Source organism: Fusarium fujikuroi, chromosome FFUJ_chr01 (assembly GCF_900079805.1).
Source record: "Fusarium fujikuroi IMI 58289 draft genome, chromosome FFUJ_chr01".
In the NCBI taxonomy this organism is placed as follows: Eukaryota; Fungi; Ascomycota; class Sordariomycetes; order Hypocreales; family Nectriaceae; genus Fusarium; species Fusarium fujikuroi.
This window is the reverse complement of record NC_036622.1, coordinates 5,181,805-5,209,128: the sequence shown is the minus strand read 5'-3', so window position 1 is coordinate 5,209,128 and position 27,324 is coordinate 5,181,805. Positions and strand designations below refer to the sequence as shown.

The 27,324-nt window shown below is 49.6% G+C and overlaps 9 protein-coding genes; 2 read left to right on the top strand and 7 right to left on the bottom strand.

The window, feature by feature from the left end:
• Positions 1–418: 418 nt before the first annotated feature.
• On the bottom strand, positions 419–1,694 carry FFUJ_00501 (related to WSS1 Protein involved in sister chromatid separation and segregation; the record flags this gene model as incomplete). XM_023573222.1 has 2 exons in its annotated part: positions 419–1,461; positions 1,517–1,694. The coding sequence occupies 2 exons, from the start codon at positions 1,692–1,694 to the stop codon at positions 419–421; spliced, it is 1,221 nt and encodes a 406-aa protein (XP_023424980.1).
• Positions 1,695–2,195: 501 nt separating this feature from the next.
• Positions 2,196–3,170, bottom strand: FFUJ_00502 (uncharacterized protein; the record flags this gene model as incomplete). XM_023573221.1 has 3 exons in its annotated part: positions 2,196–2,749; positions 2,800–3,088; positions 3,138–3,170. The coding sequence occupies 3 exons, from the start codon at positions 3,168–3,170 to the stop codon at positions 2,196–2,198; spliced, it is 876 nt and encodes a 291-aa protein (XP_023424979.1).
• Positions 3,171–5,651: 2,481 nt separating this feature from the next.
• Positions 5,652–6,131, top strand: FFUJ_00503 (uncharacterized protein; the record flags this gene model as incomplete). Its single annotated transcript, XM_023573220.1, has 1 exon — positions 5,652–6,131. One exon carries the CDS (start codon positions 5,652–5,654, stop codon positions 6,129–6,131), a length of 480 nt encoding a protein of 159 aa, XP_023424978.1.
• Positions 6,132–6,523: 392 nt separating this feature from the next.
• Positions 6,524–9,888, bottom strand: FFUJ_00504 (related to A.ambisexualis antheridiol steroid receptor; the record flags this gene model as incomplete). XM_023573219.1 has 4 exons in its annotated part: positions 6,524–6,731; positions 6,782–9,571; positions 9,631–9,816; positions 9,872–9,888. The coding sequence occupies 4 exons, from the start codon at positions 9,886–9,888 to the stop codon at positions 6,524–6,526; spliced, it is 3,201 nt and encodes a 1,066-aa protein (XP_023425536.1).
• A 736-nt stretch (positions 9,889–10,624) lies between these two features.
• On the bottom strand, positions 10,625–11,671 carry FFUJ_00505 (uncharacterized protein; the record flags this gene model as incomplete). XM_023573218.1 has 2 exons in its annotated part: positions 10,625–11,304; positions 11,359–11,671. The coding sequence occupies 2 exons, from the start codon at positions 11,669–11,671 to the stop codon at positions 10,625–10,627; spliced, it is 993 nt and encodes a 330-aa protein (XP_023424977.1).
• Positions 11,672–12,621: 950 nt separating this feature from the next.
• FFUJ_00506 (probable glomerulosclerosis protein Mpv17) lies at positions 12,622–13,255 on the bottom strand (the record flags this gene model as incomplete). XM_023573216.1 has 3 exons in its annotated part: positions 12,622–12,968; positions 13,023–13,183; positions 13,236–13,255. The coding sequence occupies 3 exons, from the start codon at positions 13,253–13,255 to the stop codon at positions 12,622–12,624; spliced, it is 528 nt and encodes a 175-aa protein (XP_023424976.1).
• Positions 13,256–14,291: 1,036 nt separating this feature from the next.
• Positions 14,292–15,123, bottom strand: FFUJ_00507 (related to nucleosomal binding protein; the record flags this gene model as incomplete). XM_023573215.1 has 2 exons in its annotated part: positions 14,292–14,673; positions 14,732–15,123. The coding sequence occupies 2 exons, from the start codon at positions 15,121–15,123 to the stop codon at positions 14,292–14,294; spliced, it is 774 nt and encodes a 257-aa protein (XP_023424975.1).
• A 770-nt stretch (positions 15,124–15,893) lies between these two features.
• FFUJ_00508 (related to nonhistone chromosomal protein) lies at positions 15,894–17,441 on the bottom strand (the record flags this gene model as incomplete). XM_023573214.1 has 3 exons in its annotated part: positions 15,894–16,346; positions 16,399–16,773; positions 17,205–17,441. 3 exons carry the CDS (start codon positions 17,439–17,441, stop codon positions 15,894–15,896), a joined length of 1,065 nt encoding a protein of 354 aa, XP_023424974.1.
• A 3,968-nt stretch (positions 17,442–21,409) lies between these two features.
• FFUJ_00509 (related to Het-c protein) lies at positions 21,410–24,401 on the top strand (the record flags this gene model as incomplete). XM_023573213.1 has 5 exons in its annotated part: positions 21,410–21,533; positions 21,599–22,156; positions 22,226–22,405; positions 22,454–22,998; positions 23,049–24,401. 5 exons carry the CDS (start codon positions 21,410–21,412, stop codon positions 24,399–24,401), a joined length of 2,760 nt encoding a protein of 919 aa, XP_023424973.1.
• Positions 24,402–27,324: the final 2,923 nt, after the last annotated feature.

Here is a 27,324-nt window from a genome sequence, read left to right as displayed (position 1 = left end):
TTTTCCTCCATCTTTTGTTGTTTCACCCGAATGCCTCTGTCCCCAACCCGCCCGGTTTCTGCTAGGGTCTAATTGTTACAAGCTCCGATGGCGTCCAAGCCCGCCTTGCAGATCATCTCCAGTTCCAATCGGCGCCTTTCCGGATCCTGCAAAGTCTCATTAATATCATCTTTTTTTCTCTTGGGAATCTCAATACGATCTTGGTTGACCTGGCCCCTGCGTCTTGGCCTCGCTCCAGAGGGAAAAAAAACCCGCACTTGACATATGAGACTGTCGCAGACTTAATCCTTAAAGACCAAGACCCAGCGTCTATGAAGTCATTATTGATCGACAACCAAGACACGAGAAACAAGGGTTCAAGGCTTTGATTCGCTCTAGTTCGTATTGTTGACCAACCGCAGCGCAATTCTCAAACTAACTATCGTGAATTGTCCTTGATTTTCCCACATGTCGAACAAGTCCACCACTTCTTTTCCATCACCGTCCCACAAAAACTACATTCCCACATCTGCGGTCCCGACGATGCAGTTTCTTGACCTGTGACTCTTGGCCTTGAATTCCGCGACGCTGTGGCAGACTTCTGCTGATCTCGTGGCGGACTCGAAGTCGTCAAGTCAATAACAGCAGGTTGCGATACTGGCGATCTGGATCGGCGGTTGTTCTTAACCTGTTGTGACCTTGGACTCATCTCGGACCGCTCCATCCCACAGGCGTCACAACATAGATAGTTAGCAGGATTGTGCAGAGTACAAGTGCTGCATGTCCAGCCTGGAGGCTCTCCAGACCTCTCCGAACTACCACCAGGTCCCCTATGCGGGATTACTGATCCGCCTCCATTTCCAGTTGGGTTGTCCGCCGTGGGAGCGATGTAAGAGTTGCCGTATTCGACAGATTTGTCTTCCTGCACTAGTTCCCACAGGGCTTGAGCTATGGCTGCATCATTAGCCTCGTCTTCTTCGGCCTGTGTTCGAAAACCGTTCTTTGTGGCATTGTCTGAAATGTTGCGAATTTGAGTTTCGCTGAGGTTATCTGTGCCACAACCCTTAAGGATCCTGCTCCGCCGCTCAGCAGCATCCGCAATTACTCTCCGAATATCTTCACCTGGCCGAGGAGCAGAGCCCCCTAGACGTTTGCCTGATCCAGTACCGGGGCGAGCTCGTCGCTTCTCTTCAGCCTCTCGTGCCACTCGACGAGCCTCGAGGGGTGGTATTCTTGAGCCTCCAAGACGCCGCCCCTCTGAGAGGAAGCCTTCTCCGGTGTAGCCTTTAAGAACCAGACCCTCGTGCTCATCTCTGAGCTGATCCCAAAGGGCATGAAACTTGGCATCGTGAGGGCCATGGACTATGTGCGACAACTCGTGTAGCATTGTATCGACAACACTTTCGATAGGCATAAACTGGTTTTTATCCCCAGCATGTCGCAAACGAAGACATATCTTGGCTCCTCGGTTGATATTGAGACCTATGAACTACATTTAATATGGTCGATGACCTGGAGAAGTTCATCTGGGGCCTACCTAAAAGATTATGTTGTTCAGGATAGAACTCGGCCAACTCTCGGACTTTCCAGTTGCGCGCTCGCATTATAGGCTTCACAAGGGAAGCTACTTTCTTCAAGGTCTGCAGGGCATCGTTCGCTCTGGGAAGCTTGGCCAAGTGGCTATACGACAACACGAGTGCATCGTGTTCGGGCATGATGATGTCGTGCTTTTGCAGGGTAAGTTGTGGTGGTTTCACGATCGATGCAGGTGTTTCAGTGCGATAGAGATGGAAGAAATGACTTCATGAGCTAGGTATCATCTAGAATGCAATCTTGATGTAATACAAAAGGATTCATCATATTCAGGAAGTAAATATTTTGCAGAAACCGCTGGAGGTCAGTAGGCCACGTAAAGTCTAGGTGCCTTGGGCTTTATTGCCCCTGGGGCAAGTGATTGCATGAGACTTGAACAATTCTCAGTTACAGACGCTGACGCAAGTCGCCTAGAAATTTCCGAGCTTCACTGACGTGACTGACTAATCATCACCACTTACATTCTTACGGCCGGGCATCGTTCTAGAAGATCCTCACAATGATACACCGATATCGGTGGAGCTTCAATACCACTAACAAGATTTCTATCAAGATGGAGAGGCGTTTCTATTTGACGTTTCCCCATGCTACAGTTACTATCAGTCATAGCTCATGGTTCACCACTATTCAGGCTTCCTCGCTACGCCTCTGAGCCTCACATAGTGTATCGTCTCCCCACCAGAAGGATTACGACAGACCTCCCTCAGCACGCCCACACATTCCTGCACAGCTTCCTCCCTCTCCTTCTCATCTGAAATGGCATCTATGAACTGACTTGCCATGAGTCTAATCCAACCCTCAACACCGCCTTTGTCAGTTGGTGTTGGCCGCCACTCCCGCTCAGCCCGTTCAACAACGAAGCCTGCGTCTTGCAGCGCCTTTGTGACCCATGCTTCGTCAGGGAAGAACCATGGATCAGCTGCAAGAGCGGCTTGCATACCAATGCGGCGACCAACAGCACTAAGAGCAGCAGTTCGCATTTCAGAAACGTTACCGAAACCGCCCATCTCGAAGACGAATGAACCACCAGGGGCCAGTGAAGCGTAGACACCCTTGAAGAATTGAGCACGAGTATCTTCTGGGCGGAGAATCCAGTGCATGGCTGCGTTAGAGAAAACCTTGGTGAAAGCTCCTTTTTGTAATTCTGGCTTAGAGACAAGCTGCGTAGCGTCCAATACTACAAATGGTCAGTGAATCAGGGATAAGCAGTTAGGTTGGCTGGCTTACCATCAAAGGTAGCGTTCTGAGAACCTTTGCACAGTTCTCTGGCAGCTTCAATCATGGAAGCGGAGCTATCAACTCCATGCATCGAACCGCTTCCCTGTGCCAAGATCTTTGCGAACTCGGCATTCAAGATGCCATCTAGACGATCAGTCTCAGGTCTATGGTCCAAGTTGGGACTCAAGTACATACCTCCACATCCGATATCAAGTAGGACATCTTCTTTCTGTAAATCAAGCCATTGAACAACTTTTGTTGCTAGCTTGGGGACAAAAGAAGCTGAGTGCTGATAAGCCTGGATTTGGTGTAAGTGTGAAGCTCCCCCAACGACAAAGCATACGCACGTTGGTAGACCATCTATCTTTCTGATCGGCCATCGTTGCGATTGTGGAGAGTGTGAATTATCTGAATGAATCCAAGAGAATGAATCAAGAGGATTTACTGCCTCTTTATACCTGGGTTGCTTGCATGGGAATAATCAAGAACAGTGCCTACGGTGCCGGAGCTACCGCCGAGATCGGAGCACTCAAGGTTGGAACCCCAAGAACGTGCATGATAATCGGATATAGAGGTTTAAGGATTGGTGCTACGTCTTTGCGGACTTGGGCACGGAAATTGTGTCTTTTGTTTCTTATTCGACGATTATACAAGGTTTTGTTAGAAAATGTGGACTCTGATGCTTACTTGTATCTATACTAGTATAGCATGATCCGAGTTGGACTCGGAAGTCTCATGAGATACCATTTTCCTTCTCCATGTTTGGTACCCCGCGGTGGGGTTGCATTGATGGATGGCCTGTCACTTACACGGTTGTGTTCCATTGAGACAAAGGCGTGTCTCGAAAGTAAAACACTGTGCCCTATCAGGTCATGCCTGTGAACCAATGCATACCACGTCCGAGGGCCAAATGAAAAGACCCTGCTCATGGCGAAGAAAGGTTGTTGGTGGAGGTGTCTCGGGATATGGAGAATGCCAAAATCGGTTATACTGATGGTTCTCTCCATCTTTCTTCTATTCCTATCAGCCAACCTTTTCTCGTCTGATCGTAGTATGAGATACTCTCTGGGAGAGGCAAGAAACTTAGGATCTCTACCGCAAGTAATAAAAAGACTTACGTAAGTTTGGCATATCTTAACGTCAGAAGTCTGCTTTCTCTCCGAGGGCGCTCAATTGCTGATAGTATGGGACTCGCTGTGAGTAGAAACACTGCTAGTAGTGATTTGGGTTTTGCGTACCTAGCTCAAGTAATCCTCGGCGTGATACGGGAGCGCACCTTGGACCTTGGTGAAATACTGACATGCTTCAAGCCTCTTTCATATCCTCACTTGAATAATCAATCACTGTTCACCCCTCAGGCTGTATTGTATTCGTCTGCCATTGTTCATACTCTGGCTGCTACTGTGGTGGGTGCGAACAGTCTACGTGCATCTCCAACGCTAGTTCAAATAGGTATTTCGTCTTCAAGTTCCATCCAACACAGATAATTTCAGATCTAAACATCTTACAACACCTTGAAATCATCGACGAACTCGATAAACCGTTATATACCAAGCCCCTCGCGGAAGAGAAAATAGAGAAAAATAACATGAATCATCGTGTGTCGCGAAGAAGTCGCTTATGCCCCCGAATGTTGGGCCACGATCATCCTTGAAATGGAAGCATTGCGGACCTTGTATTAACTCAGATCCAAAAGCAGTTCGGGGTAATAGTGATCATTTGATCCAACCTGTCGCACGTATACTTTGTGTCTCACGATCTTGGAGTCGTTCAAGATGTTTGTAGCTCACTAACACCTTAGACTTGTCCGAACGAGAGCTGCTCCAGCAAGGCACCAGTTGGGAGCGGAGAAAGTCCTGAAAGGCGAGCTTTATGAGACAAAAGGTAAATTACGAGCAAAGTAAGGAGCCGTTGAGTATGCTATCTGCATTCACCTTCATCTTGCTGTTGTGCTTCTCGATCTGTCACATACGACCACAGCTCGTGGAGAATACGGGGTCCCGTCTGCTCCCCCAGAGTCAAGCCGCGAAGCGCCGGATTAGTGGTTGGGTCGGTGACGACCAGCGAATACCTGGTGTTGTATGTTCTTTTGCTTCGCTTATTCGTTATATTTTTGGTTGTTTGAAGCTGTATTGTGGTGGTGAGATTTTGTTGTCTTGTGTCAGTCGCCCATCATCGACAGATACTCAGAAACAAGAAACCCCCAGAAACAATGATTGAAATAAGAGACAACTTGATACCTTGCCAGACTTCGCTTCCAGTCGAATTCAATTCCGTTATAAATGGTCCAGGCCATGGTTAAGACCCAGTGGCTACATGTTCTCCAGCGAATCATGTCTTTGTCCTCACATAGCAACTCGCTGCCACTGTCACTGCTACTCATTGTTCAGTGTGTCACTGTTTCTTCAAGTCTCTGCTGTTCACTTTACATTGTTCGTTGTCCAGTAGTTCAGCTCTGTCCTCTCATAGAATGCTAGTTCCCAAACCCTTCCCCTTCCTTACACATGCCCTTCAGGAATCAACCACTTGTCCATACCTGAAACACAGTTGTTATCGCAATACTTCGGAACGAACTCCCGGGAACCACGGAAAATACCACAGAAAATGTGTCAAGAGGTCGTCCAGCAATGCTGCCATTGTGGTGACAACATTGGTATCTATATCAACCCTTGTCACAGCTGGTACGTCGATGCACAAGTGGCTAACCGCGAGCGACGACATATCCCGCCAGCATGGGACTGTGATTTCCGTATGAAACAGTTCCAGCCTATGCTCACAGGCTGTCCCAATAATGACATATGCTTCTCGTGGTTTGGAAACATCCTCCCAGGTTTTGGGAACGCCCGGAATGAGGGCCCGAGATGAAATTGGCCCGCGAGTTTGTCGCTCATGAGAAGTTGGAGGAATGGGAGGATCAGTTTGCTCGTGAGTACTTTCAGAAGAAGCCTATCCCTCCTCGCAAGAATCCCGAGAGTTTTATGTTCTTGATTCGCCAGGATATGATGGGAGACCTTGAATCCGTCACGTCTTTCGACAGTCTCGAGTCCGCAGATACCGATACAGATACAGACTATGGAGAGGGGAGTAATCAACATGGCAATGAAGATAGCTACGATGCTGACAGCGAGAACTCAACTCAAGAAAACGAGATTTTCAACGATGCCGCCTCCAACGAGACCTCTGAGGTTGACCCCGAAGATCTGTTCTACGGCGATGTCATTGACCGTACCCGCGATGTTGAACCCAAACCCAGTCGAGCATATCTCGGGCCGGCCGTCTCTATCATGAACTTGTTCTTGTCTATGATGGACCTGGGACGTGATGGCGATTTTGTTGAATAAGAGGAGTTTCTGGGAACGACATTTGGGCGTACTTTGAAGGATAGACTTGGGCTTCCCTAGTGGAAGAATGAAGGTACTTACCTGGCATTAGATGTAGAGAATTTGCCATTTGGGTGATAAGACCATATAGCTTTATAACTGTAACACAGCAACAAATTGATACCCCTGATTTCTGCACAGATATCATTGCTTAAGTGAAAGCATTTGTGATGCAAGCTATCTTCCCACTCATGTAGAATCTGAGTGGCATCACTTACTCAAACCATCAACACTCCTCCTTAGTCGGTAAAATGCAGTCATATTGAAGCAGTATATTGATTAAACACGTCTGTCTATCGAGAAAAACGCCGTTCCATGTGCCAAACCTAACTTTAGGATATTCTTCATCACACTCACGCCGACTTTTTCACCCTCTTGCTCTTCTTCTTCTTCTCGCCAAATGCCTCCTCATACACCTCGGCCGCTGTCTGGCCGCCAGCCTTTCTCTTTTGCTTGGCTGACTTTACGCTGACCACGGGATTTGACTTGCCCTGCTTTGTCGCACTCAGTACCTGTTTTTCCGCCTCTTCCCAAGCAGGAGTATCTTCCTCAATCTCATATCTATTTTTTGTTAGCAGATGTCCTTGCATGTGTATCTCAGTGAAGCTTACTGGTCAAGGGGTAAAGAGTCAATGAGCTCTCTTTGCTTCTTCTTGAGCTCCCTCATCGCTTCGTCACCACCCTCCTCAAGTTCGTCGTCTAATGTTGTAGCCAGAGGAATGTAACGCTCATCGACGATCTCATCGTCGTGTGCGCCGCTAGCATTCTCGCGACTCACACCAAGACGTTCAACCTTGGGAAGTTCTGCACCCACAGCTTCGGAGACGAGACCGGCGAAGTGTTTAGTAACCTTTCGCATCATCTTAATGAACATGGCAAGGGCTTGAGAGGTGGACATATTGATCTCCTGGGCAACCACATCGATATCTTTGCGCTGCAGACCAAGAGCCAGCATGACGGCCTGCTGGACTCCTGATAAGGTAACATCTCCCTTGATGCGTCCTGTAAAATAGAGTTGGGCGATGGTTGGAACGAGATCGAGAACAACGTGGTAGTCAAGCATGTTGTTGGCATATGACTCGAGTCGCTTCAGGTCGAAAGGGCTCATATAGATATCAAGATCAGCCTTGGTCAATGGTTGAACTTCAACTGAGTCCAGCTGCGCTCCCAACTTGGCGGCCTCGTCGATACTAAGGGCAGTGATAGGAGTGAATGTGCGGAACTGGTAAGACAGGAGGGACAGGAAACGCTTCTGGAAATCTCTAGAGAAAGCGCCGAGCCAGCTTCGGTCCTCACTGTTCTCAAGCGGCCGCAGCATGACACACGTGTGCTCACCAGTCAGATCGTTGGCAGTTTGTCTTAAGTAGACGGGCGCGAACGAGGCCTTCTTCCAGAATTTGTGAAGGGGCTGAGTCAATCCGTAGCTAACACCAACATAGTCGAGTCGCTCGGGTTTCTTCTCTGACAGCTTGGCGAACAAGGGAGGCATCTTATTGATATCCCGAACCTTGATGTCATCGTCGAGCAAGTTGGCGTTAGCGAGCTCAGCATCAGTAACTCGAGTCATCGTCTCCTCCATAATCTGATCCTCATCTTCAGACAGATTGGCGAATCGCCCCTCGTAGTAGTCAACGAGCAGTTCCAAAGCCTTGGAACCGTATCCCATTGAAACATACTCAGGGTTTGTGGCAATACGAACAACTCGGGCACCAGATAGGGAAGCAAATTCCTCATCCTGGAATTGCTGGCTGACAAGCCAAGGAATGAGATCACCAGATGGTCGCTGTCCTCGGCTCAGACTGTTAAGGACGCTCTGCCTGCTGATCTTTCCTTCCAGCGAAACCTGAATGACACACAGAGGCTCGGGTAGTCTGGAGCTGTCCTCTGAAACAGGAGGAACAAGAACGAAGAGCTCGTGTGCGGGGGCATCACTCATGAGTTGAAGGTCGTCTGGCGAGTTCTTGTAGTGACTAGCTACGTACAACGCAACCATTTGCTGAAGGAACTTCTCGGAGACAGGGTGGAAGGAGAATAAAGTATCTCGGTTGACGTTCAAGAGCTGACATTGTGTAGGGTCGGGGCATCCGTTGATATTCGACTTAGCCTTGGGCAGAGTCGCGTCGAGGCAGAGAACCGTGTTGAGCCACTTCTCAACAGCATCTCCCTGGGCATATCGAATAGGCTCAGACAAGGTAATCTCTCGCAGCTTTCGTCCCGCCTGAAACTCCTCGGTCTTTGAGGTCTTACCAGTTGATCGATCAGTGATCTCCATGCCCTCGCCAGCTGTGGTAGCAGTGCGCGACTGGTCTCGCAACTGTTTGATGAGCTTGAGAGAAAGAGATCGGCCTGTACCCTCATAACCGTTGATGGTAGAAGCCATGAAGACAAGATAAGGGCCCATGAGCTTCTTCACAAGAGGCAGAGGAATAGCCGCAGCCTCATCGATAACCACCAACTCGGCCTGCCCTAACACGTGTGCATCTTGAGGTCGAATGTACTGAATGGTCTGTCTGTGCTGTCGGTGAATGTTGACTCGAACAATGGCCTTGTTGAAGTCGGGGTTTGTACTCTGAATAATAGAGTAATCGGCGTGGTCAGCATAGCCCAACTCGTCAAACCCCTTGAAGACAAACTCAAACAGAGTCTTCAAGTTCTCAGGCGAAGGGGAGGTAATAAAAATGTTGCTGTATCCATACGCAACAGCAGCTGCGACAGCGACACCCATAGCCGCAGACTTTCCACGACCACGAGCAGCGGTAAGAGTAACTGTGCTCCGTAGGGTTTTCTCAGCGATGGCATCTGTGAATGTGATAAGAGCCTTGGCCTGGTCAACAGTCTTGGCGAGAGAAATAAGAGGTCCTACGGGCTGTCGTCCCTCGTTCTGCTCCTTCATGGCCTCAAGCTCAATTTGCGACTCTGTCTTGGGATTGTCGAGGTCCGGAGGAGGAAGCTTCTTCACACCCTTTCCACCTGAGATAGGGAGAACGTTCATCTCGTCATCAATAACCAAGCAAGAGTTGCAGCTTCCCAGAGAGAGAATAAATCGCTCGTTGAAACGGGCCACTACATCGTCGTGGGCCTCTGTCCTATAACGCGAGTGGACATCCATTGACAGGCTGTAAAGCTGCTTCAAACTGTTCATGCCCTTGAGGAGCAAAACAACCAATCCACCACCCTCGACAGTTTCGATCGTTCGGGCGAGAATATTGGGGGTAATGGCCTCGAAGTCCTGGAGAATGCACATGCCGAAGGTCTGACCTAGGATCTTGTCGGTCTCCTTATAGTAGGTATATCGGATATTGTGTAGCGATACGAACAGCTCAAAGGGGTCCTCGGTATTGGCTTCTCGAATTCCTCGCTTGATCTCCTTCTTGATCTTTTGCTCGCGCTTCTTTCGGTGACTGCAAAGCTTGGGTTAGCTGTGTCGCATCAAGGAAAGAGATTGTCAAGATCTACTAACCTGGTGAAGCCCAAGAGCTTGTTCTTGTAAGCCCAGAGAACTGATTTGTTCTGCTTGATATCAAACTGGGACATGATATAATGCAGACGCACGATCACGTCCTTCGACCTGTCTCCCACCACGACGAAGAAGCTTCTCTTCTTTTCCTGCAGGCCATTTTGAATGAGCGCTGGAATGCGCGAGTCACTATAACGATGTCAGTTGAAGAGACTCAGGGCCACATAATAGTATGAACACTTACACCGCCTTGCGCTGCATCTTTTCCGGTTCTTCTTCAGATCAATTGTTCTGAAAATACGCTGGCGCAAATGCGATCTCGTTTTCGAGGTGGGACCCAGCGCCTCAAAAATCCAAAATTTTGGCGGTCGATAAGTTTCTGCCGGGCGGTGAACTTCGGTAAGATAGGTTGGAGTGGGGCCTCTACCGAACCAAGCTTGAGTCACCGAGAACTCCAGAGGCTGAATATAGTGGCGCTCAGTCTTTAAGAGGTTGTTTATAGTCTGAGGGACATGAATGTAAAATACCTTGGCCAATTTTGATTGACTTTGTAACTCACGAGATGTTTCTTTGACCCATTGGAGGCTTTCGATATGAGCTATATGACTCTTACCGCATTACTAACATATTCTTGACATATCAGTCACAACACATGAGCTTTTGATATCAAAATCGACGTTACTTGAACCTAAATTGCCTATGTTTGAGGACCAACAGGTGAATTGTACAGCTATTTATACATGACTCGCGTATCTGAGACTGAGGTCATCACGGAAGATATCTCAACCATTTGGAAATGATGCTTGTTACTTGCGCGAGTCTATGGAAACATAAGAAAAGTCTCAAAGCGCAATGCCACAGCCCAAACTCAAAGTGAGGGATCTTCTTCTTCAATGCCCAGACACCACGAATGAAAAATGTCCTTCGATATGCCCCGTATGCGAGAGATCAAAATGAGGAACATGACTCCAACAACCAGGGAAATATGTACATTTGTCTAAGTTCGATCCAACTTGCGGCGCAGGACTCGTGTCCTCTTCATAAGCTTCTTGTACTTCTTCTTTTTCATCCTAAGCTTTCGTTGTCGTTTCACGCTGATGGCGTGCATGTCTCGGCGCCCCTGGGCCTCGTCGAACTTGAGCTGGCGAAGGGCCAGACGCTCGAGGAAGCTTCGCGGTTGGTTGTCCTGCACAATCTGAGGGCTGTGGGCCATGATACGGACTTGACCATCCGGATCGATGGACTCCTCGATGGTGAAAAGAGCCTTGTACATCCGGTGTTGGGGAACATCCTCGGCGGCTTCGATATCGGCAACGGCACTATCTGCCTGACCAGCAGCCTGGGGTTGAGGCAGAGGTGGAGGACGGAAAGGCAGGAATTCACCTGACATGGTGTCGATCTGGAGATACATGCTGGACTCGGTACCATCGGGGTTCTTGATATCAACCTTGTGCATTCCTTCCTGGCCCTCGTGTCCTCCACCAATGGTCATCTGAGCCATAGGCCCTTCCAACTGTTCGATAGCGCTGGAGAGAGTAGAATCTGTATCAGCCATCTTGTTGCTTCTGTTTCGGGAGGCAAAGATGGAGGCGAAGTGCTCATCGGAAACCGCTCGGGGCATGGTCTGAGTGACCGAGATGGGCCTGTGTAGTGAGAAGAAACTTGATAGCCCCAGAGCTGCGATAATTAGCAACCGTCCCTCCTATGAGCGATGTACATCCAAATATTTACCTTCTTGTGACATGTGATGCGTGTTGGGAACGCTTGGCAACTTTCTCATGGAGGCCGCTCGATCGGAAGCATCCTTGCTGCTCTTTCGCTTTCGCTTCTCATTGCCAGACTTTGGTGATGTAGCAGCAGGCACCGACTGGCCAGCTGAGATCTCGTTGGCTCCGTTGTCAGATTTCGAAGGTTTTGAAGAAGAACATCGTCGCTGCTGATTTCGAACAAAGACGGGAGTGGTCTTTGAAGTGGCTGAGGCAAGGACGGAAATGACACCGGTCTGAGGGGTCGAGGAGACGGCTGAGGAGACGACTCGGCGCATAGAAGACGGCAACATGATGTGTTACCAGGCGCAGAGGAGCCGCTGCGTGAGAGAGGAGGAGAGGGCGGGTTTGAGGGTCAGGATGAGTTCCTGATGTTGTTCGGTTCTATCTACAAAACCCGGATTTGGCCGCTTGGGAAAAGGCTGCGCTGCGATGGGCCAACGTACTGACGCTAACTATTTGTGGCCTAAGGCAGCGATAACGGCTGTGATGAGTTGAGGACATAAAAAGCATCACATTCAAAGATTGGGCAGAGAGCTAAAATATAAGAATCTACAGGTCGTATATTTCAGCAATCGTCTAGGTTCTTGACTATAAGCCAATAATACTGTCATCTTTCTCCTACTCTGTTTTTGGCTAAGCAAACCACTCATGTGACCCGTTCAAGCCAACTCATGAGACGTTCATGATCCAGTTTGTACCGTGTTTTTGTCTACCAGCCTATCACTGTCCTAAACATGGAACATACCCCAACCATTGCACCCAGTTTCATCACGGGGCTTCTCCGCAGTTTCGACAGGGCAGCATCTACAAGTGACTCAAAATGGCGGAGACCGAAAGCTACAGCGGCTATCATGGCCTTTACCCCTCTGACTTCGATCAACTTCCGATGGACAACTCGGAGATCGATTGCCGCTTTCTCATGAGTCTTGGCAGCCCACGTCGTGCTCGTAAGATAACTCGAATCAGATCCAATGTTTAAAGTCAAATGGGTAGCCATACGGTTTGAGTGGCTTATTATGCAGGGGTTCAGTGTCTATCGAAATATGATACAGATCCAGTGAGATTCCTATTTGTGTTCTCATTTCCTCATCACCATATACTCCCCCGACCCATGAAGCAATCCAGATGATTCTCGAAAGAAACATCAATCCATCGTGAATACAGAAACACTTCTATATCTATGTGAAAAGAACTGGCAGGCAATCTGCGAAGCATGAGGTGTTTCTTACTGGGAGTTGACCCAGCTCAGGTAAGAGTTCCAGCCAATCGCTATGATATTGGCAAAGAACAGACGGTATTGCAAGGGAATGAGGGAGAAGTTGATGACCTGGACGGCAGGCCAGAGCATCCAGTTGGCCTTCAGGGCTGGCCACCAGGCCTTGTCGATTCGTTCCTGTGCACTCTTCCCCTCCATTGTGGCCATACTGCCAAGGAATACACCTATCATGACAGGTGCAAAACCAAGCTGATCGCAGGCGACCCGAGTGAGGACTTCCGCCTTCTTGTTCTCTGGCACGTTGACCCTGCGTGCGAGGAAAGCGAACCACGTTGTAGCAACCGGACCGAACACAACTGCGAAATGTCAACGATTGTCGAGCTGTTGGGCTCAAGATTGGAGGAACCCACAGCCACCGTAGAGAGCCATTCGACCTGTTCGGACGAGGTCATGCTTCTCAACGCCTTTCTTTTCAACGAGCTGCTGAGCTGTGATATCGCCTGTAGCAAAGAGAAATGCAGTGGTAACACTCTGAGTGAGCAGTGGACGCGCAGCCAACCTGGCGTTGTACCTGATCATATATCAGTAGGTAGTTACTGATTGATAAAGTCTTTTCGACTGACCAACGAATGAAAGAAGCCATGGCTGCTTTCAGGAACTGGTTTGGACGGAGTCGAAGTTTAATAGTCCTTCGGAGTAAAGATTCTCGAAAACCCGGGATGTTGGTAACAAGCCACAACGTTGAATGGAGAAGATAGTGCGTGCTTGGTTTGGGCGAGTCGAGCTAGGAGAACAACTGGTTGTAGAAAAAGAAAGGTTCAGGGTTTAGGAGGACTGAGAAATGAAAGCAGATTTCTTATGAAGGATGGTTTTCATAAACAAAGCAGAGAAACTCAATGCTAAGCAAATGCGCGTTAAAATTACAGCTTCAGATTCAAGAAAAGGTAATCGAAGCTATAGCGGGCATGACGTAGCATTAGCAAATGCGCTGTGATAGAGGTTGGCTCGTGGTATTTAGCCTCAAACTCACAACCACCATCAGAAGCTGGACCGCGACTTGCCCGGGGCTCCAGACTTTTTGTGTCCCACTGCGGGAGCTGGCGATCTTCTAGGGGCACGCTCCGATAAGGACGCAGTGGGGGTTACATGCACACCGATAGCTGATTGTGGAATGATGTCTCGTAATTTATCGCTATAACGGTATATATATGCATGGGCTTGCTGTCGCTCGATGACAGGAAATGCGGAGCTGCCAGTTGAGGTCAAGGTTACCCCAAGATGCTAGGATATAGCCTGGCACCTGGAGAAAGAGGCTTGATATAATAAATGAAGATCCGATTGAGTTATCGCTGATTGGACTCGTAGAGTTTGAGGGGCCTAGAGCCACGGTGGAGAATGCACTTGGATATATCACAGGTTTGTATACGACAACATTGCCCGACGAGTCTGTGGTCTGCATAAGGTTGAATTCAGAGCCCTCGTGGAAAGTCTAAATGTCTTAGTATTGCTAAATCCACTTGATAAAAGGTGTTCAACTAATTCTGGTCACTAATATCGTTGGGATACGGTGCCATTCAAGAATCGAATCTGATACAGTCTAGCTGATACCACAACTCCAGTCTGCTCATCCGACCCAGCTGGTACATCCCAGTCTCTAAGAATATTCCGCCATTCATGCATCACGAGGCGCGCCATGGAGACGCAGGTTCATCTCGCGATGGAGGGGTATTTGTCCTGTTCCTACGATTATTCTTCTTCCTGACATCAACAACCTCCGGCTGCGCCTCGGCCTCCTGCGCAGCACTCTCAGCACGCTGTAGCGTCTCTTCGGTCTCATCATCGTGATACATGTTCTCTTCATTCACAAATAACGCCGAATAATCTCCATCTCGTCGCTCTCGTAGGCGATCAAGCCATGGTAGCTCTGGAAAGTCTGGGCGTAGTCGGTGGTCACAATGTGGGCAGTCAGGGGGTAGAGTGCGCCAAGCGAGCCATTGTACGATACTATGCACAGCAAGACCCGTGTAGAATGACTCCAGAGCGATAATAAGATGAATGACACTGAAATAGTTGTTAGTTTGTATGCAAGGCAATGAATTTCTGAATGTGGGACTCTGACAAGTTGACAAGAAGGGGAATAGTGGCATAAGCTGCCAGCATACTCAACGACGCCAACTGGTCATTCGAAATCCATGTAAAGACCAACACAATCATACATGCTGCCGCTAGTACCACATCAAAAGCAAAGGCCACCACAGGATGTGAGAGCTTGCGCGCAAGTCCATCGTCTCGTTCTCGTCGGCGAAGGAGGAACAAGCTCCCCCCAGAAGAAAAAGCAAGCGGAACCAGACCGACCGCAGGAGCTGCGTCGTTTGACAGAACTCCGTGAGCAATACAGAGGGGAAATGCGGGGAGAAATGAGGCGATCGCGACTAAGCGAAGAGTCCTGTGCGAAGCAGGCAGCTGGTGGTGAGCCGTGGAATCAGCTTCTGAAGGGGTGTCACTGGGCATTTCGAGATGATTTATGATGAACAAAGAGACTCGGTTGCACAAGGAGAGACGAGCCAAATTACTCTTGTAAGAAGATGAATCATATCTGTGGTAGTATTTACAAAGCGGCAGGAAGGGACTCGTGATTAGACCCTTGTAAGTGAGGCCTGGCACTATCAGGTGGCCTGACCAATGGTGAAAGGACAAAAGATAGCATAGCTGCTTGAGCGTAGCAATTGGTTCCTCCAAGCCTAACTGTAGCAGACCTTCAGTAAAGTCAACACTGAGTATTGTTATTCAAGAACAAGAAATAGTGTTATCAACAGATTCATGCTCTAAGTCTCCCTTGTCATCCTGGAAAACGAACAACATGCTATCAAGTCAGATACACATTGGGACTGGATTACACTTAGGAGGGCCGAGACTTCAACTGTTCACTTTTTCAAGAATAATAGGATTTAATGATAAATCATTGCTATCATTACGGCATTGCTATGCACGTCCAAACAACATAAGCATCATACAACTCAGCAATCCCTTCAACTGTCCAGCCGTGTCGTCGATGAAACCCTGGTTTTAACCACCCCTAAGCCCCAACATCCCGTCTGAGAACGAGTACAAGCAAATAAGAGATACCCCCAAAACGCCTATAGAGAACCCTATGTATATAGCACTCTCCTTAGGTATCATGCTTCCCCGCAGTAAATTTGCGACAGGAGCTCAACGGAGAGTAAAGAAAGCCATAGCATACCAAGTGCTTGTCAAGAAAGAGAAGAAAAGATGAAGGACACTCAAGAACTCTTAGTCTTCTTGCGACCCGACTTCTTAGGCTCCTCCTGGGGTTCGGCAGCGGCAGCCTTGGTAGATGTGCGTCGTCGCTTCTTGTCAGGGCTAGCGGGGGCAGGCTTGGCTTCCTCAGCGGCGGCAGCAGGTGTGGCTGTCTTGCGCTTACGGCCGCCAGTGGCCTTCTTAGGCGTCTTAGCAGGGGTCTCAGCCTGCTCAGGCTCGTCAATAGCGGGAGCCGCAGCCACAGCTTGGAGCTGTTCAGCAATGGCATCCTGATCGTCGGCAGGTGCTTCGTTCTGAGCAGCGTCTTTGATCTCAGACATGGGGACGTTGAAGTCCTCGGCGTACTTCAAGGCCTCCTCATCAGTCATGTTCTTGGCCAGAGGGTTACCGTGCTTGTAAGAATGAACACGGGCATTGTACAAACGGAGGTTGTACTGGTAAGCATTGTTCCAGCCCTGGGACAAAGTTAGTGAACTCCAAGTCAATATTCAACGTAGAGCGGCTTACCTGTTTCTCTTGGGGACCCATGTGAGCCCAACGACGTTGGCCCTCCTCTTGAACGGCACCCTTGGGGGCCTCAGAACCAAGGTCATTAGCGATGATGGATCGAGCATGCTGCATGTAGAGGAAGTAAGGAGTCAAAGGACGCTTGGGCGCGTTAGGATCAATGGTTCGCTTCTTGCGCTCCTTCTTCTCCTCGACAGGAGGAGCCAGCTCAGGAATGGGCATAATCAGCTGTTGAGCGGCATGCTCGAAGTTGGCGAGGAGGTTATCCTGCGAGCCTTCGGCAGTGGGCTCACCAAGCAAGAGATTTGTCTGGCGAACATAGTCGGCAGTGAAAGATCGGAGAAGCTCAAGAATAGTAGTCAATCGCCCAACAGCCTGCAAGGTAATGTTAGTAATGTGTCTGTCTTGTGTTTCTCGAGGACTAGAAGTGACAGTGATGAAAGGTCGAGTGTAAGTGGGTGGGGAGCTTGAGTGGATACAAGGTCGCGGTGGCCATAGCTCTTTAGACTTTGTGAAGACATTGACTTGTCAACAACCAAGTCAGAGCGCGTCCCTGGTTTGTAAAGGCATAGCGCAGTATGAAGCAAGGCCGACTGATAAGGAAGTGAATCTCCCCAGATGGTCTGGTTATGGCCTTAATGCTGCGACCGCTCCAGGTGTCCCGTTCTGCCAGGAGCCATGGAAGACTACCGGTTTGACAAGAGATGTGCCGTGGTATGGGTGGGGGGGGGTGGCTGGTACCTGGGTCGTAGTGTTCGACCGAGGACGAAAGACACGAAATACAAGATGAAATGGTGTAAACCTACCGAATCTCTCACGCGCAGAAAGCTATCTGCCTCAACGACGCGTTGAGGCATAACAGCCTGAGGTTGAGGAACTCCAACAGGAGGAGGCATGGGCATGGGCATCGCAGGCTGAGGAACAGCGGCAATGGGCTGCGGGTGCTGAGGGTATTGCTGAATGTGCTGAGGAGGGATAGGAACGGGAGCAGGCTGTTGCTGCTGCTGTTGTTTCTCAACAACTTGCTTCTTGGGGCGAGCCATGATGATTCTGGTGATGATATTGGGGATAATGGGTAATGTTGTTTTTTGAGCTTCTGGTGCTTTTCACCTGAAGTTTTGCGCTGACGATTTGATGGGACGCGTTGAATGAGTAGTGGGACGCGATGCGCTGTTCTGTTATTACAATGGAGTGTCAAAGCGTGCAAATCCAGGTGGTTTTGGCGCGTTGAGGGGAATGGAAATTCAGTGATTCACTGAGAAGTGCTGGAAAATGAGGGTGCTGAGAGTACTGAAGAACGGGGGAAAAAGAGAAAACGGGCGCGGGGTGGGCGATGCGCTGAATATGTAGGGGCCAGCACCAAGCGCAATCAGTAAATGGTTCTCCAGGCGGGGGCGCAAAAAAAATGGCAGCGCCTAATAAAAATAAAATCAGCGCCCGCCTTCCTACCCGAAAAAAAGGGAAAAGCTGCAGCAGGCGCGCATTCTTAGTGGCCAACCACTCGAGTGACCCTCCAAGTCCAGCCAGCACCCGGAGCACAATGGCGAAAATTTCATCACCTCAGGGCGGGGGCCTTGAAAACGGGGCTCGAGGGGATCGAAGTCGATTTTCTCTTGGGACTACAGCAGCACCCACGGGCTGTCCACGATATTCCCGCGGCACCCGATACCTCTGAAGCTCAGTGGCCTCTTGCACCTCTCAGTAGCCTCACCAGACCCCCTCCCCCAAGGAGTCGCCTACCTCTCCGTACTTCCCACTCTCGTTCAAAATAAGGCAACCGAGCCCATCCACGCCTTCTATTACTAAGGGCATAATGACCACCACTGTAGCACCTGCCTAATAATTGCAACAGCAGATGCAAGTGCCAGCACTATAGGACAGAATGCAAGAGCGATTCAACACAACTGAACAACATCGGTGCCTTACTCGTGACAAGCCTCCATGACTGAACCCAAACGCTCCAAGTTGGGATCTTTTCGCGTACATCACTCTTCTCTCACTCATACAGAAACCAAAACACAACAAACGCAAGCCCCCGACGCGCAAACGTTAACAAGGCCAGATGAACTTTTGCGCGGGCAGCGCTGACTGGTCAACCAGCCAGTCGCAGCGAAGGAACAAATTGCCCGCCCGCGCTCAGTCGTGCAGCCTTTTGGGTGCTACTGATGCAAGTGCGGAATTCACAATGTTGTATGTATCGCGACTGTACTCGTCTAATATTTTTCAGTATTGGGCTTCAGAATTAAGGAAGCTCCCTAGGTATTTCCTTCGTTGAGGGTATTGTCATTGTGATGCTACAGGTGTTGGCTGCTTGTGCATCGTAAATTGGTTGTCAATTTCGACTTACACCTGCGTTGAGGGCCCTCGCAAGTGCAATCCTTAGAGCTGTGATATTTCAGCGATACCAACGAAGGACTCATTCAGCGGCTTTTCTAGCGCTTTACGTGACCCCTTCTCAGGGCATCCTGAAGCGATGTGTCACTGTCACACCCTACGGAGTGTGTCGCTCTCCACTCACCGCTTCTCAAAACCCAATCCGAGGGTGTCGTCACTGGAAAGCTGCTGATGATGCTGGACGTATGTCCAGGCGGGGTCATTCCAGCACCTTCACCCTTGACCTGTATATTTCAGCACGGTGCACCCAGGGGCACATGGATGGAATGACGACCACTACCACGGGCGGCTCAAGGTTCGAGCCTCTTTTTCAGGCACTTGGCGCCCCCCCCAACGTCTCGCTGTGCGACAGAACCTTCGCAACTCTCAGAAGAGCCCAACCCCAACCGGGCCACAGTCTTCCCATTCCACCCAAGTCACCTGAAGCAGGGAGGTTTATCGTTTGCTCCCGTTAAGTCCCATCTTGTGCCCTGAGCTTTCTGTTCTGGGTTGTAATGTCATTGTTGGTCAGAGTGCTGAGCTCCTGGTTTCAACAGGTGGGCTTCAGCACATCCAGGCAAGTTTACCTTCAGTGCTCTCTATTTCCACATCATAGCCCAGTATTTTCGCCTTACAGCGCAGTCGTGAGAGTCCCGAAGCCACCATCAGGCGATTTCAGTAGCAGCTAGCATCCTGTGAAGAGAACTGGCATGCTACCTAGCCAGCCTTTGCCTGTAGTTTCCAATCTTCCAAATACGTGTAGCGTCAGATTCTCATCCACCTGGACGCTGATAAGACTACATTGCGTAGTGCCATAAACACTTAATAGACCTCTACTGTACTCTCGTCACTGGAATACAACGATAACTGAGATGCGAAACAACCATCTCATCACGTTGCTTTTCATCACCTAGTATTTCATCCACTGTCTTGGTCTCTTAAGCCCCAGAGGGAAACACCTTGATGGTTCTAATCTACTCTTATGATATCGTGTAAACTCTTTTACCTTGACAGACACCTCAACCCCGCACAGCCATAGATTGTATATAAAGGCATAGGTATGACATGTCTTTACCGAAAGGGCCTTTCCTTAAGACTGATCCCGTTGTTCACATGGCGGCCCATACCGCCAGTAGCCCCATGTTCATTCAGAATATTGTATTGTTGCCTGACTACACCAAACGTTCTATGAGCATAACCAAACGGTGATTAGCACATCAAACGCGAGCAAACGCCATGGCTTTTGTGTCCCGAGTCAACAACACACGTCGAGGCGAAGTTCATTCTTCATGCGCATAGTACTGAAATTTGGCAGTGAGACCATTGCTCAGCACGTCTCCCGCGTCTTATCAAATAGTTATACTTGTGTCTGGCGTCTATCGCCGATAGAAGTCACTGTTTCCTCTTGTCGCATCTATGTCTAGCAACCAGACGCGATGAGGGGTAGAACGGCCCCTCCATGTCACCGAAAGAAAACTAGCAGATGGCTTGACTGGATCCTTGATATATGTGCTATGGCAAGGTAAGTATCGGATCTTCAAAAGATGGTCATTATATCCAAGAGCCTTTCTGATGTATCCTGATCAAGCTACGTTTGGCTTATCTCAACCGTTACCGGTTCGAAAGCTAATGTTTGATCAGTGATCAACTACGTTATTCCTTCAAGCCACGCGCCCTCTTAAGCTTGATTCGACGACAGTCCATGGTCCCGTCGGCTCGTGTTACAGACCCCTGCTACTGATGAGAATGGAGGGGTGAGGTACTTGATTTTGCGTGATGATCACACTCAATGGCAATGTACTGGACCCCTGTCACAGCTTGCAAAAGCTCCCCCCAGCTCCTCTACCCCTCGATAATTCTCTGACAAAAGTTGCGGGCCCTGGGCGCGTATGATTTCATGCTTGGCATGATGAAGCAGACCAGACCAGACCAGACCATCCTCCCACTGCCGACCATGCCCAGCGGATCGCCGGGAAAAACTGGACTTAGCAGGATCAAAGCTGCTATCGTCAGATCGAGTGAGCTTGGCATGAAGCAGGCCAGCTCGGGAGGGAGCTCACTACCGTCCACCCGTCTTACCATTCTGCTGTGTTAGCGCTGGACATGTGCAATGGAGCGAGGTGTGGTGGTGGCTTGACTTGTCTTGTTAAGCTTGTCTTGGTCTCGTCCAAGGTTGCAACGCAATTGGTACGTATCCATGGAAATAGCGTAGGCAAATAAGGTCATGTCTACCTAGTGTTTCGTTTCTGCTGGTTTGCCCTAGACTCTCACTGTCCGTTGCTGTTATTATGGAGAGCACGGGCTTCTTTTATTCGGTTGCCAGCTGAAGCTGCGTCACTTGGAGGCCCGGCCAGACTGAGGTTGCCCCTCAGCTCCCCTCCTCCACCTTTAAGCATAAGACAAGGTAAAGCACCTTAGATCCCTACTAATCTTCCACCATCTCCCTGTTTTTTTCCTTCTCCTCCTCCTTCAGAACGACCCTCCCCCGATCCTCATTCTTTTCCTGTCTTCAAACTACCCCAAGATAATATCTTGTTCCCCTCTGCTAGCTCAGAAGGGGTTCTTTTCTTTCCTATCCTTGCAGCACAACTAGCTGACATCCTGGGACACTCCCAGCTTGAGGACGTGAACCACAGTCATGTCCACCTTCAGATCTCACAGCCTCCTGGTGGGGCTTGTTATCCTCGTTGCTCTGGCTTCTCCAGCCTTTGCTTTCGGTGCTGGTAACATTGCTTCAATCTCCAAGGTCGAAGGCCAAAACTGTGAGTGATCATAACCACGACCAAACACTGTCCGTCCAGCAGTGGCTAATCAAGCTCTCTTCCAGGGCGTCACGGCGATATCACCGATGCACTCTTGATCCTTTCGCAGGCTAAGGCCCTCAATGGCAAGAAGTTCAACAAGATCAACGTTTCGCGAGTTTACTTTGGAAACTGGCTTCGGGATTACTCTCAGGCCATCGATGTCGGTACTGTAAAGTCAGTCTCTGCTGAGGCCATCCGTCTTCTACTCTGTGTCCTCGGTTTCATGACCTTCGGCTACGGCTCTGGAGAGTTCGAGGTCACAGCTGAGCGCCTGGGATGCTACCGCCCTGAGGACCACATCGACAATCCCAAGGACTACGCCGAGAATGTCGATGCCCGCCAGTATGATGAACGCCTCCGTGGGCCAGTCGACGAGGATCGAGAACTGGCTATCGACCCTGAGACAGGAATGAAGAACTACATTGCGAACGAGCGTGCACGTATCATGACCTCCGCTAAGCACGTCAAGAAGCTCTTTACTGGTACTATCGAGCTTGGTCGTCGATACAAGGACTCTCAGCGTAAGGCAGACAAGTATGAGGCTCTCCGACTCATGGGAACTGGACTACACTGCTTGGAAGGTTTGTCATCCCGATTTCTCAAGCTAGTTGGCTTGTTTCTAGGGTCATATAAAGCTAACTTGTCTGCAGATTTCTTTGCCCACAGTAACTACTGTGAGCTGGCCCTCATTGAGCTCGGCGAGCGTGATGTCTTCCCCCACGTTGGTCGTAACACACAGATCGAGATTGAGGGTGCCCGTGGTCCCGTCTATCCTATTGTCACTGGCACCTTTGGTGGTGTTGACTTCCTGCACTCAGTCACTGGTGAAGGTTGGTTCTAATGCTCCATATGAACGAGAGGAGAGCTAACAGGTTCAGTGTCCGACAAGCTCACTCAGAACGAGATTGAGGAGCTCGAGGGAACTCTCCAGCAGGGTGCCAAGTCTGACACCAGCATGCTTCGTGACCTTCTGGATAAGATCCCTGATGGCATCTTTGGTGATAAGCACCAGAGTGACCGGGTCGACGAGCTCCAGAACAACGCTGCTGCTGCTCAGATGGAGAACACCACTGTTTCTCCTCGTGACCCCGAGGAATTCACCACTTACATCCAGAATGTCTTTAAGCAAGTCATGCCTGCTATTGAATTCCACGACGACATCATGAAGAGCATTTCGGGTGCCATGGAGAAGATTCCTGTGCTTCCTAAGATCATCGAGCAACTAGAGGAGCAGCTCTCCGTCTTCATCTTCTCCATCATTGCTCCTTTCATTGTTCCTCTCATTCAGCAGATCCGCAATGAGCTCAAGACTGGTTCTGATGAGATCATTGCTAGCAGTGAGCGTGAACAGCACATTGTCTTCCACGACGATGATTCTAGCAACCCCACTCACTCTATGCTTTCCAAGGATCACTTTTCCAACGTAAGACAAACCACACAATTCAGTATGTTCAGCAGCTAACTTGGATGTAGATCTTGAACGAGATTGCTGGCCGAAACGCTGCTGCGGTGGTGCAATGGGTTGTTCCTCAGCTCATGGATGCCATCGATGACGAGAGTGTCGACGTGGATAGACTCCTCGACGACATCGTGAACGGCGTGATGCATCATCCTGCTCAGCGTGACCTCGGGAACCGCAAGGTTCAAGAGGGTCGTCGCCGCTCCTACGAAGGTGTCAAGGAGTGGTGGAACAACATGGGTGACCGCCAGCGTGACGATTACCGTCAGAAGCTGACCCGAGAAGGCGTTCAAAATGGCGAGAACCACAAGGAGGGTGTGGTCGACACTGGTCACGGTCACGGATGTGCTGGCAAGCTACAAATGCGAAAGCTGTACGGTGGTGGCCCTGAGACCCTCGAGGACAAGATTGCTGGTGCTGCGGCCGACGCTATCTTTAAGGGCGCTACCGGCGCGATCTCTGGCATGGTTGAGCAGAATACCGGTTACAAGATGCCCTCTTCTTCCCATAAGGAGGAGAAGGAGGAGGGTGGTCTCAGCGGTTTCCTCAGCCAGGCCGGCTCCATCCTAGGCGGTGCTTTCGGCAGTGACGAGACTAAGAGACAGTCCAGCAGTCGCCGTGAGGATGATGGCTCCTACACTAGAACTGAAGTCGAGTATGGTCGCCACGGTGATCGCTACGGTCAGGCTGAGTATTCTCAGACACAGCGCCCTGATGGTAGCCAGCAGTCTGAGTACCGTCGATACGAGCAGCAAGACTCCTCGGACGGCCGTCACACCGGTGGCTACGGCTATGAAGAGCGAACTGAGACTCACCAGAGTTACTCTGGAGGCTACGAGCAGCGCACTGAGCGACATGAGTACTCCGGCTCGACTGAGAGTCACGGTCGTCGTCGTGATGATGATGACGGTGGCTACGGTGGTCGTCGTCACGATGAAGGCGGCTACGATGGTGGTAGCAGCTACGGCCGACAAGAGGAGAGCAGCTATGGCGGAAACAGTGGTTACGGCCGCCAAGAGAGCAGCTACGGTGGCAACAGTAGCTATGGACGTCAAGAGGAGAGCAGCTACGGCCGCCAAGAGCAAAGCAGCTATGGTGGAGGTTATGGAGGAAGTCATGAACGCCGCGATGAGGGCGGCTACGGTGGTAGCAGCGGTGGCTATGAGCGTCGAGAGGAGAGCAGCGGTTACGGTCGCCGTGAGGAGGGTGGATATGGGGGTGACAACTACGGACGCCGAGACGAAGGAGGCTATGGCGGAGGCTCTGCTGATGAGTATCTTCGCCAGAGCCAGGGAGGCCATGGACGTGAGCGCCGTGGCAGCAACGAATATGGCGATAATGGCTATGGTGGTGACCGACGTTGGTAAATTGTTGAACAACTCTACGGTTGGGAAAGCTCTCTGTGAGGGGAGCTCCAATCATGCTTAGATATCAGAATGTCGAGCCAAATGAAGGAAAAGAAATGAAAGTAACTTCTGAATTAATCTTGTGAAATCCACATAGCCATTGTCCGACCCACGAGACATTGGAAACGACCTTCTCTCCAGTTATTAGATTCTGTTGTAAAGATGCTTATTTGAGGATACCAAACATCCGAAGCGCTTTTCCGGAAGACACATTCAAACCATCAATCAATGCCTGAGTACACGAAGCCATGCAAGGCGTTACTGAACTTGCAAGTTTGAATCAGGATATTGGAAATGGCCAGGCTTGGCCTTCTTGCTCAGACTGTGCGTTGCTGATCTATGCAACATAGACTGGAGATCTCGCTGCAGACAGTGTCCTATCGCAGTGGCCTCCTCTTTACCACCTGCACAGTATGAGTCTATGTTTGTTGGTTCTCACGTCTGAGTGGCATTGATTGTCCCACCCATCACGCTTGTGTTGGCAGTCTCAATGCAGTGAGGACAGAATGGCAGTGTCATGAATCATGATGTTATGACGCGTGTAGTTTAGATGAGAATTTGGGTCGTCAGAAAGTGTAGTTTTCGTTTAAACGTCCCGATGTTCTCATGCTCGGATCCTAGCAAGGTACAGATTCTTGTGGATGAGACCTTATCTCTGAGTGAGATTCGGCCCTGGAGGTGTCTGCCTCAGGCTGCTACGATCTGGACAGGATCGCCCGCTTTCTTATTACGTATTACGTCAAGTGGCGTAGCACGAGGAGGCCGGGATCTTCTAACCTCGAACAAGCTCTTACAGGGATGCGACAAGGGGAAACAGTCGACTTGCTGACTTGTCCGAAGTTCTGCCTTTACTATTCAGTCAGAAGCATGAACTGCCAGTATCTGCAGACAAACCAACAGTGGACAAGGCTGTATGTATATGTATGAATGAATTTGTTGCATTGAAAATTCTTTCACGTTTGATCGTCCTTTCAAACCCCGATACTTACTACCTACGTAGATGCCGTTTGCCGAGATAGCTCCAGCCACAAGGACCCTCGATTAAATGATAGGCATTCGAATTGCCTGCCTCGGCATGCTTCCAGGATATCGAATGCAGTGTAGTGAGTCGCGCACCCTGAACGTGTAGAGTTGTCTCATTACGAGTCCAGGGTTCATCAAATGACAAGGTCCTTGAGTGGGCGACAGCGCTTGATTGCCCTACCCGTTTGTCTCTGACGGTTCGACGGGTGAGCTCTTGGGGTGTCAGCCAGTCATTGGCGCCCAGAGACATAACCCTCCTTATCCATCGGGCAGTAGGATTTTGAGTGCGCTGCGCCTCCCCGTCTCCGCGGATGAGAAGAGTGATGGTGACACGAGCAAGGGTTCAAAAGAGAGTAAGGGTCAGGGAATGGGCCTGTCGACAATAACCACGAAAACTCGCATCAGCAGTCTAGCAGTGGCCGGAATTGATTGTCATCGACGGATCAGCAATATGTACGTATTACCGTTGATCATTGAGTTTAGGTTACAGTGGATGACTGAACGTGTCGCGGAAGACAAGCTTTGGTCACAGAAGCTTGGCTGGGTACAAGGTTATGTTAGGTTAGATCCGAACCGTTTCGTCAGGCCACAGACTTCGAACCTCGAAATCTTTCGAATGTAGTATTCGGGATGTGCTCTGAAAGCTTCAGCGAGTCATGTAAACTCGGTGACGAGCTGCTTTCTATCTCTGGAGACTCCATTGATTGACCGGTAAATACTATGGTTGAAACTCGGCGTCGTACTAAGGTACATCAATTGACTATTCAACTGTTACCGTTACAGTTAAGCTCACGGCACCTCCCTTGTATCTTAACTCTGCAAGGACCACGAGGTGATGGTGAAAACTCTTTCAGCCTGCATATCTACACGGGTTGCGTCCGAGTGATATGGTAAAACATCCATGTCCTTGGTGGTGAGAGATAAAAAAGGGACATTCAAGGATTACGACTGCGGGTCAAGTATCCCAATACGTTCAAGTCTTGACCAACAAGCTTTTGGTTTGTGGGGAAGTGGACGGGACAAATCTTGACTGCCTGATCTTATCCTTTTCTATCCTTTCCTATTCTGAGGCAAGTTGATGTGATTGATGGAGATGGAGAGCACAAGCTTTGTTGTACCACTAATGCAGATTGCTCTGTTAGGTTATTCTAGACTGTTTGCTACTCTCACACTCGTCTGATATCAATAACACCAACTGGAATTTCGAAAACTGAGACATTGGGCTTGCTCTAACTCACCTGGACCTGGCCAACTCCGTTATTATTCCCGACTCGGGCTTTTACAAGCATCCATCTGGTCTTAAAGTCCGAGCCAAAATTTGAGGTGGGCTGTCTAATTGGCCACCCCTCAAAAGTCAATGAGATTATCAGAGACAGCTACATACCAGACCAGATCAAGAAAAACAACGACGATTCTCTTGTTTTTTCTGTTTCCCAAATGCTCGGGTCGTCAAGAGATAGCCGGCTTGGCATCAGCCATCGCTTTGACTTCTTTTCCTTCTGTTGCTCTTGTTCCTGCACCTAAAACAGAGCTAGCTCAACGTAGCTGTAGCTGTTCCTGTAGCTCTCTTTTGATTTGGTCGATTTGCATCGTGGCCCCCGACACTTTTCGCACCTTTAGAGTTGGGTCTCGAATCGGACTTTTGTGTACGTGCCTGGACCGACTCGTCATTTCTGCCGGATCATCGTCTCACTTTGGTATCACTATTTTGCCATGGAGTCCTGATTCTGTCAATTATTAGTTCCTCTCGATTCTTTTGCTCTTGAACGTAGTTGATTCATAACTCTTCGATAACGGTCCCTGCATAAAATTGTCTTATACCCTCACACCCTTGTTCCATCGTCACACTCCGAAAACCGAA